Source organism: Triticum aestivum, chromosome 3A, assembly GCF_018294505.1.
Source record: "Triticum aestivum cultivar Chinese Spring chromosome 3A, IWGSC CS RefSeq v2.1, whole genome shotgun sequence".
Lineage (NCBI taxonomy): Eukaryota > Viridiplantae > Streptophyta > Magnoliopsida > Poales > Poaceae > Triticum > Triticum aestivum.
The window spans coordinates 112,293,827-112,310,408 of NC_057800.1; the positions used below are offsets into that span (position 1 = coordinate 112,293,827).

Sequence of the window (16,582 nt, forward strand, 5' to 3'; positions counted from 1 at the left end):
GTTAAGTTGGAGGCTCAGTTGCTTCCTGCACGCCAGTGCTATGCAGTATGCACACACTGAGTGACTGGACATAACTCTGGCTCTGCAGCAGCGACCCTGGTGCAGAGGCATCTTGGCAAAGCTACAGGTGGCTCTTCTGTTTGCATATGTTGCAATAAAATAACGTTGCATTTATTTTTTCAAGGCTTTTCATCTCAATCTAGCACAGGATATCATTACTGCTGTATCTTAGACTTGCCAGTGCTTCATGATCAGCAGAGAATATCATGACAGATTTCTGCAGATTCCCTGTCAGCCCAAGGTAACTTCATGTACTGCCAATACCTGCATATATTGTACTGTCTCTTCATGAAGCTCCTTTCAATGCCTTTTCAGGGCAGACATGATTACCGGCATCTCTCTTTTTGGTGTCTTCTTTTGGTCCGGCAAAGATGCTTCATGGTGCACAAAAATGTACTAAAACTATCACTACTTTATCAGGCCGCTTGTGTACATATATGTATCGGCGGCCCTGAGTCTTCTTCACTGAATCACCATTTCCTCCTGGAGCTGCTTTGCCAAGGTAAGGTGTCTAAGACTTCAGAGTAGCTAGCTATTCACTTTAATTCTGCGATTTCTCTGGTTTGGGATATGAGTGCATGAACAATCTTTGCTTGTTTTGATTTTCGTTTGACTCTCCCAGTTTTGCACTGGGTTGCTCTGCTAGATTCGGGCCTTCTCTTTCTTCGGTTGCAGCTTTCCTGTGTTATTTGCACTTTCAGTAGAAAGATTGTGTCCATGTTTTTAGTTTTGAAGGTAGGAACTTGCAATAAGAGGGGCACATACTATCTTTATTACAAACTGTCATAACAAGAAAATGATCTGCACTCTCTATGAAGGAGAGATTACCGTTATGCTGATGTGTAGAGTTTGATTTACTACTTTGTTGAATGTGCAACTGACATAAGCTGCACATTTCAGTTCACATGGCTGGACTAGCTTCCCAGGTGAAGAGATACTGTGACTGTTACAAGAGATATGCGGGCCATTTGGATGGAAAGATGAGGTGTTTCCGCGGGCGCATGACTGCTAATTTTAGACATGGCATGGTAAGCCCACTATAATTTGTAGCAGTTTCTCAAGTGTGCCCAGACATCTTCTCCTTCTTTAGAATGTTTTGCATGTAGGATTGGTTGGAATTTGTAATGGATAGTTGCTTACAGGTTAGACAAAAATGATCCTAGTGCGGTTGGTGTTAAACAGACACACAAGTGAATAGGTTCTGAACATCACTGCTAGTGAGCAAAATATGTGGTTTAAACTTCAGGGTTCAAGGTCAGCAGTAAATCCTGTAAGGCTGGGAAATTGTAGCAAAAGAAATTGTAAACACCAGATAACACTTAATACTATCTGTTCTAATTTCTAAACCAATCATGTGATGTGTCATTCCGGTTAATACCACTACATGTTCTCCGTTTATCAACCCATTTCTGGACTAATCCATATATATCGCATACTAGTAGTTTTTACAGTGCATGCACATCGTATTTTCTGTTGCTCTCCTTGTTGTAGGAAACTCAACTAGGAAATTGCTGTGCTTGCCTACACCAATTAATATGTTTATTACAGGTTATACCGTACAAGTTCATCGACCATTTCGGAGGAAATATCTCAAGGACCATCGAACTGGAATCCCGTAACGGCAGCATGTACACCATTAAAGTCTCCAAGCTTATGAATGAAACGGTCCTCCGGTGGCATGGATGGGAGGCATTTGTCGATGCGCATGGCGTCGAGGAGAACGACTCGTTGCTGTTTCGCCACATTGAGAAGTCGCGTTTCGAGGTCCTGGTGCTCGACTCCGATGACTGTGAGAAAGTGCTTCCCTCTGCTGGCATCAAAGTTGCTTCTTGTAATGTTCAAGAAAGCGGCAGCATGGATTATATTGATATATCAAGCAGCTCGGGTGATGATACCACAAGGTCGCCAGGGAGCCAACGATTTGCTGCGTGTGAAAGAGGCGACTCGAGCCATCCAAGAAAAACTGCTCTAAAAAACGACTCCTCGTCTGAGGAGGATTCAGGTTGCATTGTGTTATTGTTTTGTGCGTTAGCACTACTTTCTGAACTATGTATCCACAACACATTTCGTATCTTAGATTTTGTTTATTGCCGTGGTTTTAACTAACTGTTGAGTTACTTCTGTACAGGAGAAGACACTGATGCTGCTGAGGAACATTCTGAACATGAATTATCTTTTGAGCTAGATGATATACGTCAGACACCTTGTGCAGGGCGCGCCTATGTCTTGTCTCGGTGTGGTCATCTGTCTGGAGCTCAGGAGGAGAGAGTAACTAGGTTTCTCCAGGATGTTCGAGCTGAGACTCCGGTGTTCGTGGCCATCATGAAAATGAGCACACAGAATCGCACTATTGTAAGTTTTGATCTGCCTTTTTTTCTTGAAGCTTATAGTCTTGAAATGCTGAACTTTTAATGTTTGATCCACCACTGATACCGCGCCTCTGTCTTGAAAATCAGGTGATCCCCAAGCTGTTTGCAGAGGAGCGCTTCCCGCGTGAAAGCCAGAACCTGACGCTGCAGCGCCCGGGCAAGAGCAAGAAATGGCACCCGTGGTTTTCCATCAGGAAGGATCGATGTGGGCACGTCCTCACCGGGTCTCGCTGGGTAGGCTTCCTCCGTGACAATGGTGTGCAGGAGGGAGATCTCTGCGTCTTCCAACCAGTGCAGGGCACTGGCACCAGGAGCAAATTCACAGTCCATCTGCTTCACGAGTCCTTGGGTGCAAGTGGAAGTACTGGTCCGAAGAAAAGAGTAGGATGCACTACTACTCATGGTAACACAAGGGTGAACTCGGGTGCCCCTGAAAGAGCGACCACTGCTCATGGTCATGGTGCAACAACAATCGCAAAGGCGGCGCCACCCACCCCAACAACCCTCCGTGTCAACAAGCAGCACGATGATGGTAGCACATCCAGATGCCCTGTCCTTACTAGTAGACTAGAGATATTTTGTTCATTTGAAATTCCTCTTCTGTCTAAGTCATGTTGAAATTTTGTTCAGGGTGCAACCATGGTCGTGAGCGAGCACGCCAACAACCAAAGCCGCTGCGCCCCTACATATTGTCATCCACCGCACGCCTGACTGAGGAGCAGGAGAGGGAGGTGGACCGGACAGCCCGCGCCATCGGGTCTCGGGTTCCTGCCTACGTCTCGGTGATGAACAGGAGCAGCGTCGGCGTGGGCAACGGGATCTACAACGTAGTAAGTCATTATGATCAGGTGTAGTACTACTACATCTTTGTTGTTGCTCACTTCCTTTGAATGAATGGTTTGGCAGACCATTTCCGGGGCGTATGCTGCCGATTACCTTCCGGACGGGGAGCGGGTTGCCGTGACGCTCGTGAGGAGGAAGAAAGAGTGGGAGGTCGAGATGTGCACGCGCGGCGGCGGGCGGACGCTGGCGTGGGGCTGGCGTGGTTTTGCCCGTGACAACCGGCTGCGGGTGCAGGACGTGTGCCTGTTCCAGCCCATGGAGAAGAACCGCAGGAGCCTTGCCATGGCGGTCCACATCATCCGTCACTGTCGCAAGCGAAAGCAGTAGTTTCTCTTCTGTTTCAGCACACGAGGTCAATTTGCCGCTGGTAGCTCTTCTGCTTGTATTGTGTGTGCTTTTGGTGGTCTTGTGCTAGTCTGAAAACTTTGTTGGGTTAGCGGCAAGCGGAAGCAGTAGTCTCTCTTCTGTTTTAGCGCACGAGGTCGATTTGCCGCTGGTAGTAGCTCTTCTGCTTGCATTGTGCGAGCTTTTGGTGAGCTTGTGGTACTAGTCTGAAAACTTTGTTGGGGTAGTAGTATGCATGTCTGGCACTATGGCTAGTGGCTGCTCTCCAGAACCTGTGTTTATGAATTATGATGGCTAACCAGCTGTCTGCTGTGCAATTTATCAAGAGACCGTCTAGCAACTCAGAGAGCTTAGCTAATGCTAGGCTGGGCTTGCGGACCATTGCGAGTAGTAACCGAGGTCGGTGCAAAGGTACATGGACCTGCTGGGCATAACACCAGCGCACAAGCTATAGAAGTCAGATGGATGCTCTAGTTAGTACTTCATCTCCGGCCTTAGCAGATTATCATTGAACTCGTGTAACATGACAGGTTTAGTGGACGTGATCTTGTAAATATCAGTATGTCGTCCATGCCACAGTTTCTGGAAGATCATAGTAGCTCGCAAGTATGTCTGTCTTTCCTACATCAGCATCATCATAACAGCAAGGCTGTGGAATTTTATTGTTTGAAACTCTGGTGTGTTCTGGATATATGTTAGTTAAGGACAATACAAACGTGCATGAGTTTTCTGGGAGTTTTTGCGTTTGTGCACCATATTAAAACTTGTTCAACTTACTGACCAAGTGGTTGCAGTTAAGTTGGAGGCTCAGTTGCTTCCCGAGTGTTGGCCTGGGCTCCTTTTCCTCTGCTCACGCCAGTGCTATGCAGTATGCACACACTGAGTGACTGGACATAACTGGTGCAGAGGCATCTTGGCAAAGCTAGAGGTGGTTCCTCTGTTTGCATGTGTTTGCAATAATAAAGTTACATTTATTTTGTGAAGACTTGTCATCACAGTCTAGCCCAGGATATTATTACTGCTGTATCTTAGACTTGCCAGTGCTTCAGGATCAGCAGAGAATATCATGGCAGATTTCTCCAGATTCCCTGCCAGCCCAAGGTAACTTCATGTACTGCCAATACCTGCATGCATATATTGTACTGTCTCTTCATGAAGCTCCTTTCAATACCTTTTCAGGGCAGACATGATTACCGGTATCTCTTTTTGTTGTCTTCTTTTGTTTCGGCAAAGATGCTTCATGGTTGTAGAAAAATGTACTACTAAAACTACCACTACTTTATCAGGCCGCTTGTGTACATATATGTATCAGCAGCGCCGAGTCTTCTTCTCTGAATCACCATTGCCTCCTGGAGCTGCTTTGCCACGGTAAGGTGTCTCCTCCTCTCCCATGCGTTCTGCCAGCAAGGAAGAAACCAAGATGGTTTTGGATATCAGTACATTGAACAACATCAGTGCTGCTCAGCAGAAAAAACTGTTCACTTCAATGATGAGATATCTGATTTTGGATATCAGTACATTGAAAAACATTTTCCCTTGCTTTGATTTATTCTACTCTTACTTGGTAGCTCTGCTAGATTTGCACCTTTTCTTTCTTCCGTTCGTCTGATACATCATTTCTATGTTATTTATGCTTTCAGTAGAAAGATTCGGTGCATGTTTTTGGTTTTGAAGGTAGAAACCTGTAATAAGTGTGGTACGTACTATTATTATCACAACTCGCAGAACATAAACCTGATCTTTACTCTCTCCTACGCCCTACCAACAGGGAAGAAACGAGAGGGTTGAGGCTTCACAGCAGCTGTTCACTTTAACACTGCGATTTCTCTGGTTTTGGATACCAGCACATGAACAACATCTTGTTCTGATTTGTTCCACTCTCTAGTTTTTGTACTGATTTCTTCTGCTAGATTTGCACCTTACTTTCTTACTTCGGTTGAAGCTTCTGTGTGTTATTTACACTTTCAGCAGAAAGATTCCGTGCATGTTTTTGTCTTTGATGGTAGAAACTTGTAATAAGAGTGACACATAGTATTACCGTTATGCTTAGTTTGATTTATTACTTGTTTTGTTGAATGTGCAACTGTCATAGCTGCATATTTCACTTCACATGGCTGGACTAGCTTCCCAGATGAAGAGATACTGTGACTGCTACAAGAGATGCGTGGACCAGGACGGAAAGATGAAGTGTTTCCTCAGACGCATGACTGCTAATTTTAGACATGGCATGGTAAGCTCGTTATAAGTTACTCCCTCCGTTCCTAAATATAAGTCTTTTTAGACATTTCAAATGGACTACGACATACGGATGTATGTAGACATATTTTAGAGTATAGATTCACTCATTTTGCTCCGTATGTAGTCACTTGTTAGAATCTCTAAAAAGACTTATATTTGGGAACGAAGCGAGTAGTTTCTGAAGTATGCCCAGACATCTTTTTCTTCTTTTTTAAGGATGTTTTACATGCAAGATTGGTTGGGATTTGTATTGCATAGTTGCTTACTGGTTACATGAGATCGTTCTTAATGTAGTTGGCGCTAAACAGACACACACAAGTGAATAGATTCTGAAGATCATTGCTACTGAACAAAAATATTTAGTTTAAACTTCAGGGTTCAAGGCCAGCAGTAAATCCTGTAAGGCTGAGAAATTGTAGCAAACGAAATTGTAAGCTCCAGATAGCACTTAAGGCTATCTGTTCTAATTTCTAAACCAATCATGTGATGTGTCATTGTGGTTAATACTACTACATGTTCTTCATTTATCAACCCATTTCCCGACTAATCTATGTATAGCACATACTAGTAATTTTTACATCGTATTTTCTATTGCTCTCATTGTTGTAGGAAACTCAACTAGGGAATTGCTGTGCTTGCTTATACCAATTAATTTGTTTCTTATTTACAGGTCATACCGAACAAGTTCATAGAGCATTTCGGAGGAAAGATCTCAAGGACCATCGAACTGGAATCCCGTAACGACAGCATGTACACCGTTGAAGTCTCCAAGCTTATGAATGAAACAGTCCTCCGGCGGCGTGGATGGGAGGCGTTTGTCGATGCGCATCGCGTCGAGGAGAATGACTCGCTGCTGTTTCGCCACATTGAGAAGTCACGTTTCGAGGTCCTGGTGCTCGACTCCGATGACTGTGAGAAAGTGCTTCCCTCTGCTGGCATCAAAGTTGCCTCTTGTAATGTTCAAGAAAGCAGCAGCGTGGATTATATTGATATATCAAGCAGCGTGGGTTATATTGATATATCAAGCAGCTCGGGTGATGATACCACAAGGTCGCCAGGGAGCCAACGCTTTGCTACGTCTGAAAGAGGCGACTCGAGCCATCCTAGAAAAACTGCTGTAATAAACGACTCCTCGTCTGAGGAGGATTCAGGTTACATTGTGTTATTGTTTTGTGCATTAGCACTACTTTCTGAACTATGTGTCCACAACACATTTGGTATATTAGATTTTGTTTATTGCTGCGGTTTTAACTAACTATTGAGTTCCTTCTGTACAGGAGAAGACAGTGACGCTAAGGCAGAGGAACATTCTGAAGATGAATCGTTTTTTGGGCTAGATGATGATTGTCAGACACCTTGCACAGGGCGCGACTATGTCTTGTCTCCAACGGCTCGTCTGTCTGGAGCTCAGGAGGAGAGAGTAACTAGGCTTCTCCAGGCTGTTCGAGCCGAGACTCCCGTGTTCGTGGCCATCATGAATATGAGCACACGGATTCGTACTACTGTAAGTTTTCTGGGCTTATTTTTCGTCAAGGTTATAATCTTGAAATGCTAAACTTGTAGAGTTGTATATGTTTGAGTTTGATCCACCACTGATACCGCGCCTCCGTCTGGAAAATCAGGTGATCCCCAAGCCTTTTGCAGAGGAGCACTTCCCGCGTGAGAGTCAGAACCTGACGCTGCAGCGGCCAGGCAAGAGCAAGAAGTGGCACCCCTGGTTTTACATCAGGAAGAGTCAATGTGGGCACGTCCTCTCCGGGTCTCGCTGGGTAGGCTTCCTCCGTGACAATGGCGTGCAGGAGGGAGATCTCTGCGTCTTCCAACCAGTGAGGGGCACTGGCACCAGGAGCAAATTCACAGTCCATCTGCTTCACGAACCCTTGGGTGCAAGTGGAACCGGGGACTCGGAGGAAAGAGCAACAATGGTGAACTCGGCAAAGGCGGCCGGGACACCCCGCGTTAACAAGGAACCAGATGATGGTACGTCCAGATGCCCTGCCCTTATTAGTAGACTAGAGCGGTTTGGTTCATTTGAAATTCCTCTTCTGTATAAGTCATGTTGAAATTTTGTTCAGGGTGCAACCATGGTCGTCAGACTCAGAGAGCACGGCAGCTACCAAAGCCGGCGCGTCCCTACGTGTTGTCATCCACCGCACGCCTGACTGAGGAGCAGGAGAGGGAGGTGGACCGGACAGCCCGCGCCATCGGGTCTCGGGTTCCCGCCTACGTGTCGGTGATGAACAGGAGCAGCGTCGGCGTGGGCAACAGGATCTACAACGTAGTAAGTCGCAAGTGAAGCTGTCATTATGATCAGGTGACAGGTGTGGTACTAGTACATCTTTGTTGTTGCTTACTTCCTTTGAATGGGTGGCTTGGCAGACCATTTCCGGGGCATATGCTGCCGAGTACCTTCCACCCGGGGAGCGGGTCGCCGTGACGCTCGTGAGGAGGAAGCAGTGGGAGGTCGAGATGCGGGCGAGCACCCCTGGCGGCGGCGGGCGGACGCTGGCGCATGGCTGGCGCGGTTTCGCCCGCAACAACCGGCTGCGGGTGCAGGACGTGTGCCTGTTCCAGCCCATGGAGAAGAACCACGGGAGCCTTACCATGACGGTCCACATCATCCGTCACAGCGGCAAGCGGAAGCACTAGTCTCTCTTCTGTTTTGCCGCTGGTAGTAGCTCTTCTGCTTGTATTGTGTGAGCTTTTGGTGGTCTTGTGGTACTAGCCTGAAAACTTTGTTGTGGTAGTAGTATGCATGTCTGGCACTATGGCTAGTGGCTGCTCTCCAGAACCTGTGTTTATGAATTATGATGGCTAACCTGTGCAATTTACCAAGAGGCCTTCTAGCAACTCAGAGCTAATGTTAGGCTGGGTTTGTCACCTGTGGACCATTGCAAGTAGTAACTGAGGTCAATGCAGATGTAAATGGGCTTAGGGCGTTTCTGCATTTCCAAAACTTCTCAACAAGAGATGCAGTCACAAGTTAGAAAAAATTGCGGACCCACCCATATATTAGACAGACATCATTTGTGCATTTACAGCAACTCGACACCATAATTCAGACACAATACAACAGTCAACTTCGTTTTGATACAACGAGGGAGCCAAAGAATAGCATCCTTCACCTAAATGTCTCCAAAACTGGACCGCGGCGTCAAAAGGTTGTTCATTGATCCACGCCTCAAAAACTGATAACTGGGGGCACAACAAGAGTCGATCTACAGTTCTGTACTTTTCACAGCCTTCCAGCCCTCAGAAGCCTTTCCCTGGCCTTCTGCTCTTCCATTTCGTTCATCCAATCCGAAATCTGGTAGACACCTTTCCAAATAACTAGTCCCAGCACCACCAATCCAGCTAACGCAATTATCACCACGAGATACCACTTGATTTGCTGAAAATTTTGTAAGTGTATTGTAAGGAGAAGACACTTAGCAAACCTAATAAATACCTAAACATCGCGTCTGTATTTCACACACCTGCCACATTGAAACCTGAACGGGCTCCTGTGCTCCACGGTCACGCTTCTTCCTGCGTTTGGGCACGTTTGTGACTTCTGCAGCAGGGCTCTGCATGGCAATTGCAGAATATGAGCACTCATTCTGTAACCACAAAGTCCAACAGTTTGGTGGTAAAACGTTGCAGACAAAAACAGTGTGTTCAATACAAAGTTTGGCTACGACGGTAGGATCTGGTACCTTAGTCTCCTGAACTTTTCGGAGATGCAACTCCGCAGCTGAAACATTCACCTTTTTCACGCAATCTCCACCGCATGCAAGTAGGCCGACTCCAAATTGACCTTTAGGTACTTCTTTTGGATCACGACCAGATCGACGATACTCCTTGAGAACATCTTGACATACCCACTCTTTTTTCAGGGTGTTGCATGCACAACGCACATTAACCTTCATAGATATCAAACACGCAGACGAATAAATACAGATAAAAAAAGTTAAGCCTGAAATTGCAGGATTAAAACTTGCTTTAACTTTGCAATGAAGCAACATATATGAAAACTTCTCAACTAAAGTTTCATCAGCTAACAGATCGAGCACCTGATAACTTGCTGGTTACAGATATTTCAAACAAAATAAATATGCCAATGCCATACCTTTTTCATGCACTGATCCACTGACGGGCATTGACCAGGGTGACATATTTCTGAGCACAGATGGGGACAATTTGGTAGTTTCCTGCACGATGCCATAAATACCAGATCCAAGAACTCAGTACTATGAAATCATAAATTCAATTACATAAATTTTAGTAATTGTGCAGCATGTTTTTGTGCGAGCATTCATAACAGAAATAAGTAGAAACCGGGAATTGGTAACTGACCTGTGACACGGGCCATTGCAGGACCTTGCTTTCAGCTGTTGCTTGGCATTTAAGTTGTTATAGTACACACACTCGAAAGCATGTGTCATAGCACCACAATGGCATGATTTTTTAACAAGGACTTTGCAAGGTAGACAATCGCTTAGATGACACCGCAAAGGGCAAGGATGTGAACAAGGAGGATCCCTGGCCTGGCAGAAGCATTAAGACTAAACATCATGCACCAAGCTTAAAAGAAAGATCCAGAGCTCAACTAGCCATTTCACATTTAAGTTTATAAACAGAACGACCAAACTGAAGGTATTGCAAAGCGAAACAAAAAAAGAACTGACCCTTTGACAACGAAGATTGCATCTTTCACAAGGCTCGGCAAGAGTGTTATTTCTACTGAGAGATAATATGGTATCAGCCTTACGTTGATCCGATGGAATCTCTAACACATGGCAATCCTTTGTGCAATAATGGTTACCACAGTGGAGAAGGTTTCCACATAAATTCTGACAGGGAAATTGCCTGCTTTTGGAGCAAGGTATCTGCAAAAACACACAAAAAAAGAAAGTGTATGTTATAATCAGGTGTACAAGCAAGCACATGTAAGGCATGCTCAAATGTGCAAGAGAGGGAGGGAAGGAGGGAGGTAAATTGACCAAAAGATGACCATGTTGCTCAAAACTTACTGCACGTTCTTGGCCTAGATGCTCTCCAAAACATGGCACCAAGACTACTTCTTGGCATGGTGGGCATGGAGTTCCAGGTGTACATTCTATATGCTTTTCCATTTTCTTTTTCATTGGTTTAACTGTGAACTCAGGGTTCGGTGGAGGAATAGAGCCATGACACCTGGGAAGTGTTAAGATTGTTAGACATCAGAGGACACTGTAGTTCGTGGTATACTGCTGCAATGACACACTCAGCATATAAATTAAACACTAAACCTTTCTTTACACTTGTGGCCACAAGAAAGTTCTTCCCCACAGATCAGTTTGCAAGGTGGACAGGCTCCATAGTGGCATTTATGGGGCTAAAGGAAGGAGATCAAAATGTCAAGTAAATTCTGAGGACCAATTTATAATAGCCAAAGTAATTAAACACTCAGGAATGACATGCAACTAAATTCACAAGAACAAACTTTGAACAACAACAATGTGACAAATACCCTTGCAGTGGCAATCAACAATAAAATTTATCAAGAGATTATCATTAATGAGCAATGAGAATGTTACAGAAAAGAGGTGGAACAGTTTACCCGGCAATCAAGCTTGTGTCTGCAAAGACGATCTATATTGCATCTTTTCGAGCATTTGGGAGGCTTCTGATTCTTCTCGGTCCCACAAGGAACCTACAAGAGAATTATGCATTCAAATCTACGAAGGAAACTTAGCAACTAGTGGGTCAGGAGACACACTGATGAGGAACTTGTACTGTATAATGAAACTGGACCAAGAATTAACATTTATGGAAGTGCACAAGATCGTGTAAAAATGATTTGATTGCAATGCAGCTGTTGCGTGATAATTATGTGTCCTAATCATCTAAGCAACATAGGACCGAATATAACTCATACAACAAAATGAACAACAGAATTAAGAGTCTACCAATTTCAACCTCAAAGTATGTTTTCCCACAGAAGCATGAGATGGTCTTCATCAAAGGACAAGGTGAACAAGCGCCTCTGCAAACAAAATGAACAAAATATTACTAGAAAAGTAGGATTTCAGTTCATACAAATGAACCAAGATTACAGCTTCAAAACTACAGACACGGGTTTTCCATCCAAAAAAGAAATGGGACTGTTCCAGATCAAAACAACACGACATATTTTGAGTTCTTGACATCTGTTGTGTGGCACTTCTGGTATTTTAACATGGTCTTTTAGTTCAAAATGAGAGCACATACATGTATGCCTGTAGCAATGCAAGTAGAACTAGACAATAGCAAATGACAAGCCAAAGATGCACAGTTGATTAGGGCAATACCTGTGGCATGGAGAGAGACACTTATGGTTTCCACATCTGAGCCTCCTATCACAAGTCTACAAGCATTGATCTTTTTAGTGCTTGAAACTTGAAATGAGCCAAAATCATGAAAAGAGAAAAAAAAAGATGTACCTCTGCGCAGGGTGGGCAATCCCCAACACAACAACGTCGCTTACAAGCGTGGCGTCCACAGGCACGTAAACGCTGACATTTCCTTTCGCAGGTCAAGTCTTGGTGGCAAGGAAGCTGATACAATGCATCACAAGAATTGGGGAATTTAGCCATTTGCTGTCTGATAAGCAATATCATAGAAATATATACCTAACAAGCTGTAGCATTACTACTGGACCAGATTAAGGAGAAAGAAAAATAACCAATTGCTACTTATTGTTACTCTGTCTTTTAGGTAGTATGAATTGCAAGGGGTAACGTTGGACTCAAAAATCAATCTGAATCACATGAGCATTCAGGCATTCTATGTTTGTCCACTAACTACTAAGAACTATCTAAAAGTAGATTTAAACAACTGGTCTTTACATGCAGCAATTGCTTACAGATACCATCCTGCCAATCAGGTGCAACTAGTTTAGTGTTGTTAACTGCTTGCAAGTGCTTGAATATCTGTTTTGCTTACTCCTTGCAAGTTTAAAGATTATGATCACAAACATGTTTTGTAGATATGTACCTCCTTCTTCAAAACCCCACAGCGGCAGGACTTTTTTATCACAAGCCGGCAGGTCACGTCACACGGGCCACGATGGCACCGCTCGGGGCACTTGTGCCGTCCGCACCCAAGCACCTTCTCACAAGTTGATCCACATGTCGCGGCCTCCACATCACACTCCAGCCTTGGATAATCCTTCTTGCCACAAGGGCAAGTCCGCTGCCCACGAAGCGGGCATTCCCCGCATTTTCCACCATGGCATCCCCTCTCACACCTATGCTTCCCACACTCTAGCATCCCACTACACTCCCTCTTACACTGGAAAACACTTTCAGAGCACAGCCTCTCCACCATTGTCTCTCCACACTCACATTTGTGATTCCCCCGCACAGCACACGGTGGGCATGGCCCATCATGGCAATCCACCGGACAACGGTGGAGTTCACAGCTAAGGCGTTTATTGCATTTACCCTTACAAGAATAGCGCTGATGTGCACAGCGCCGGGGCTCACGGTGCGCCCCGCAGAAGCACCGGGCGTTAGGAACAACAGCCGGGCATGGAGGACATGGCCCAGGGTGGCAAAGCAGGAGGCAGGTGTGCTCGCAGCCGGAGTCGGGATTTGAATTGAGGCGGCGGCCGCAGACATCGCCGCAGGAGTGGGGGAGGATCCAGGGGTCCGCGGGAGGGTCTTCGGTCTTGGAGCAGAAGCAGTGGTAGGAGGTGGGGGTCTGGGATTTGGGGTAGGCGACGCGGCACTTGGGGCAGCCCCAGGTGGGGGAAGGAGCGGCGGAGGCTGACTGGTGTGCCCATGACTGGATGCAGGGGAGGTGGAGAAGGGCAAAGCATGAGGCGGAGCAGGACCAGACGGGATCCGAGGGGCGGATGGGGTCCAAGCAGATCAGGCACGGCGGTGATCGGCGGCGCGCGGCGGAGTTGAGAAAGATGCCGACTTTCGAGAGGTCGGCGCCATTTCCGGCGACGGAGAGGTAGGTGGAGAGGACGGACGCAGTCGCCGGGTCGCAGGCGCTGAGATCGGTCTCTTCCCCGGAGGAGGAGTAGGACGAGGGGTCAGAATCGGAGACGTGGCTAGGGTTCGGCGGCGGGGGCGCGGGTGCAGTTAAGGGTGCTGGTTTACGGGTGGTGGCGGTAGCAGTAGTGAAAGGAGCTGGTTTCCTCGAAGAGGATGCGGCGGCCGCCGCATAGGAGGACGGCATCGCCGGCGTTTAGGTGGTCGCTGGAGATCGGTGGTGCGCGCGAGATTTGTGAGGGAGGGGAACGCAGCTTTTGCAGTTAGGTCCAAGACACTTCGTACTCCATTATAAGTACGTACGTATATATTTTGTGTGTAAGAAATGATACCTCTATAATTTGACCGAGAACCTTTTTAAATTGTTTGGATTGCTTATCATGTAACCTAGTTGAGTTACGCATTGAATAGGAAAGATGTTTAGAGCATTTCTAGCTGATCCCGTAAACCGAATCGTCTAACAAAATAACCGCCGGTTTACGGGCCGGATGCGGTTTTGCCGGTCGGAATAGATCCCGTATATTCGCCTGTCCTGGATATTTTTTTCGGGATCCTGCAAACCTTGGCCCAATTTCGCCATATCTACGAGAATTGCTTCATTTTTGCCGGATCTTCTTTCCGTTCTCATGAACCAACTTTCGGTTGCTTCCGCTCCCGCCTCCTACGCGGCCGCCTCCTCAAATTTCGCATCCGACCTCGTCGTCCGGCCTCGCGGCGTCGGAAACCACCCAGATGGAGTACCCACAGTCGTCGGGTGCCACATTATGCGTCGCCGCCGCCTTCAATGCCGCAGCTCCGTCCTCCCACGCCGCCCGCGGTAGCTTGTGTCGGCGCCGCCCCAACTCCTTCCACTACCGCCATGAAGAGGAAGCAGCAGGGAACCATCTCGTCCAAGGGGGTGCAGCCGATGCGACACCATCCTCTTTCAGCCCCGCTTCAGTTCCTCACGTTAAGACCGCGGGCGGGAGGAAGAACACCTCCTCCACCGGCCCGGCCGGTGCGCGAGCAAAGCCCCCCGAGGAAGGAGGCGATTGTAGCAAGGGGTCGGGCTCCTCCCTGCCTCTAGCCGGCCACGACCTTCCCATTCATGGTGACTCCAGCGGTCACGCCTACCACGTGTTCAATGAAACATCTGGGAGGTACAAATTTTTTGTTTTGCTTGATTTGCTCCGGTGATCTTTCCTTCGCCCGTTTGGAACACTTGTTTGAGCTTTGCGCGTTAATTTTTGTAGCCAAAGTGTGCCATCCACATATACTGAGATATTAGCCGAGAGCGATGGATTTGAGTGCCCCCTTGACGATTTCGACATGCCTCATGTGGAGGTCGAGGCGGAGGTGGATCAAGCGAACGACGATGAAGATCGAGGAGGCCAACTATGATGCTAGGGTGGGGAGGACCGGCAACTACAGAGAGACGGAGGATTTGTGCTTGATTCAAGCATGGGAGAGTGTCTCACTTGACGCCGTAGTTGGCAAGGATCAAAGCGTTGGAAATTATTGGCAAAGGATCAAGGAAAAATACCACCAAATCATGCCGTTCCCTTCTGGCCGGACCTTGAAGTCACTTCAAGGTAGTTGGGACATCATCAACAAAGCTTGTGGCCGTTGAAGTGGGTGCTTGAAGCAAGTGCGGAATGTACCTCCAAGTGGCGTCACTATTGATGATTATGTGAGTCCTATCTTCATCTTGTTGGCTTTGGCCAAGTTATGAAGAGTTTGAACTCATACTTGTCTCAATGTCTATGTGTAGGATCGCATTGCCAATGAATATTTCTAGGAAACCGTAGGCCAGTCATCCACTCTTCATCATTAGCATCATGAACTACTCAAACTACGGTAATCACCCGAAAGAATCCCAACTATTGTCACCTTGGGGTATGCGGATCATAACTCGTAATAGGTGTCTACAACTTGCAAGATAGGATTAAAAACACAAATATAGTCATGAAAACATAATAGGTTCAGATCTGAAATCATGGCACTCGGGCTCTAGTGACAAGCATTAAGCATAGCAAAGTCATAGCAACATCAATCTCAGAACACAGTGGATACTAGGGATCAAACCCTAAAAAAACTAACTCGATTACATGATAAATCTCATCCAACCCATCACCGTTCAGCAAGCCTATGATGGAATTATTCACTCCCGGCGGTGAGCATCATGAAATTGGTGATGGGGGAAGGTTGGTGATGATGATGGCAACGAATCCCCCTCTCCGGAGCCCAAAACAAACTCCAGATTTGCCCTCCCGATGAAGAACAGGAGGCGGCGACTGCTCTGTATCGTGAAACGTGATGAATCCTTCTCTCTGGTTTTTTTTCTCCGTGAATAGGTACTTATAGAGTTGGAATTAGGGTCGGAGGAGCTCTAGGGGCCCACAAGCCTGCAGGGCGCGCCCCTAGGGCTTGTGGCCTCTGGGTGGCCCCCTCTAGTTGATTCTTTCGCCAATATTTTTTATATATTCCAAAAATATTCTCCATAAATTTTCAGGTCAATCCAAGAAATTTTATTTTTGCACAAAAATAACACCATGGCAATTATGCTGAAAACAACGTTAGCCGGGTTAGTTCCATTCAAATCATGCAAGTTACAGTCCAAAATAAGGGCAAAAGAGTTTAGAAAAGTAGATACGATGGAGACGTATCAATCATACAATGAAAAGGGATTAACACTGACAACTGGAATGAATGTGTGAACATGAATGTAATATCGGTGAGAGATGC

General features: G+C 46.3%; 3 protein-coding genes across 4 annotated transcripts; 2 read left to right on the forward strand and 1 right to left on the reverse strand.

Annotated features, from left to right (window-relative positions):
• The first annotated feature begins 44 nt into the window (after window positions 1-44).
• On the forward strand, window positions 45-4,182 carry LOC123060575 (B3 domain-containing protein Os03g0620400). Its single transcript, XM_044483343.1, has 7 exons — window positions 45-562; window positions 961-1,088; window positions 1,609-2,062; window positions 2,189-2,412; window positions 2,517-2,961; window positions 3,060-3,259; window positions 3,336-4,182. The coding sequence occupies exons 1-7, from the start codon at window positions 310-312 to the stop codon at window positions 3,597-3,599; spliced, it is 1,968 nt and encodes a 655-aa protein (XP_044339278.1). The 5' UTR covers window positions 45-309; the 3' UTR covers window positions 3,600-4,182.
• Window positions 4,183-4,852: 670 nt separating this feature from the next.
• On the forward strand, window positions 4,853-8,672 carry LOC123060577 (B3 domain-containing protein Os03g0620400). Of its 2 annotated transcripts, XM_044483346.1 has the most exons (7): window positions 4,853-4,985; window positions 5,710-5,847; window positions 6,526-7,006; window positions 7,133-7,359; window positions 7,478-7,835; window positions 7,931-8,136; window positions 8,235-8,672. In XM_044483346.1, the coding sequence occupies exons 2-7, from the start codon at window positions 5,728-5,730 to the stop codon at window positions 8,502-8,504; spliced, it is 1,662 nt and encodes a 553-aa protein (XP_044339281.1). In that variant the 5' UTR covers window positions 4,853-4,985; window positions 5,710-5,727; the 3' UTR covers window positions 8,505-8,672. The 2 variants fall into 2 exon arrangements, with proteins under 2 accessions (XP_044339281.1, XP_044339280.1); XM_044483345.1 differs by lacking the exon at window positions 4,853-4,985 and having other exon boundaries at window positions 5,006-5,847.
• Window positions 8,673-8,838: 166 nt separating this feature from the next.
• Window positions 8,839-14,131, reverse strand: LOC123060578 (NF-X1-type zinc finger protein NFXL2). The gene is made up of 13 exons (XM_044483347.1): window positions 12,852-14,131; window positions 12,299-12,412; window positions 12,167-12,222; window positions 11,796-11,862; window positions 11,437-11,529; window positions 11,126-11,211; window positions 10,868-11,030; window positions 10,523-10,723; window positions 10,191-10,381; window positions 9,964-10,045; window positions 9,551-9,757; window positions 9,332-9,421; window positions 8,839-9,246 (listed from the first exon to the last, which is right to left on the reverse strand). The coding sequence occupies exons 1-13, from the start codon at window positions 14,043-14,045 to the stop codon at window positions 9,091-9,093; spliced, it is 2,700 nt and encodes an 899-aa protein (XP_044339282.1). The 5' UTR covers window positions 14,046-14,131; the 3' UTR covers window positions 8,839-9,090.
• Between the last annotated feature and the right edge of the window lie 2,451 nt (window positions 14,132-16,582).

Coding starts and splice junctions, on each gene's coding strand:
- LOC123060575 (XM_044483343.1), top strand. CDS start 310: ATGTACTGCCAATACCTGCATATATTGTACTGTCTCTTCATGAAGCTC. Junction 2,063..2,188: donor CTCGTCTGAGGAGGATTCAG/GTTGCATTGTGT, acceptor ACTTCTGTACAG/GAGAAGACACTGATGCTGCT. Junction 2,962..3,059: donor CAACAAGCAGCACGATGATG/GTAGCACATCCA, acceptor AATTTTGTTCAG/GGTGCAACCATGGTCGTGAG.
- LOC123060577 (XM_044483346.1), top strand. CDS start 5,728: ATGGCTGGACTAGCTTCCCAGATGAAGAGATACTGTGACTGCTACAAG. Junction 7,360..7,477: donor GCACACGGATTCGTACTACT/GTAAGTTTTCTG, acceptor CTGGAAAATCAG/GTGATCCCCAAGCCTTTTGC. Junction 7,836..7,930: donor TAACAAGGAACCAGATGATG/GTACGTCCAGAT, acceptor AATTTTGTTCAG/GGTGCAACCATGGTCGTCAG.
- LOC123060578 (XM_044483347.1), bottom strand. CDS start 14,045: ATGCCGTCCTCCTATGCGGCGGCCGCCGCATCCTCTTCGAGGAAACCA. Junction 10,724..10,867: donor ATCTAGGCCAAGAACGTGCA/GTAAGTTTTGAG, acceptor GTGTTTTTGCAG/ATACCTTGCTCCAAAAGCAG. Junction 9,422..9,550: donor GAAAAGTTCAGGAGACTAAG/GTACCAGATCCT, acceptor ATTGCCATGCAG/AGCCCTGCTGCAGAAGTCAC.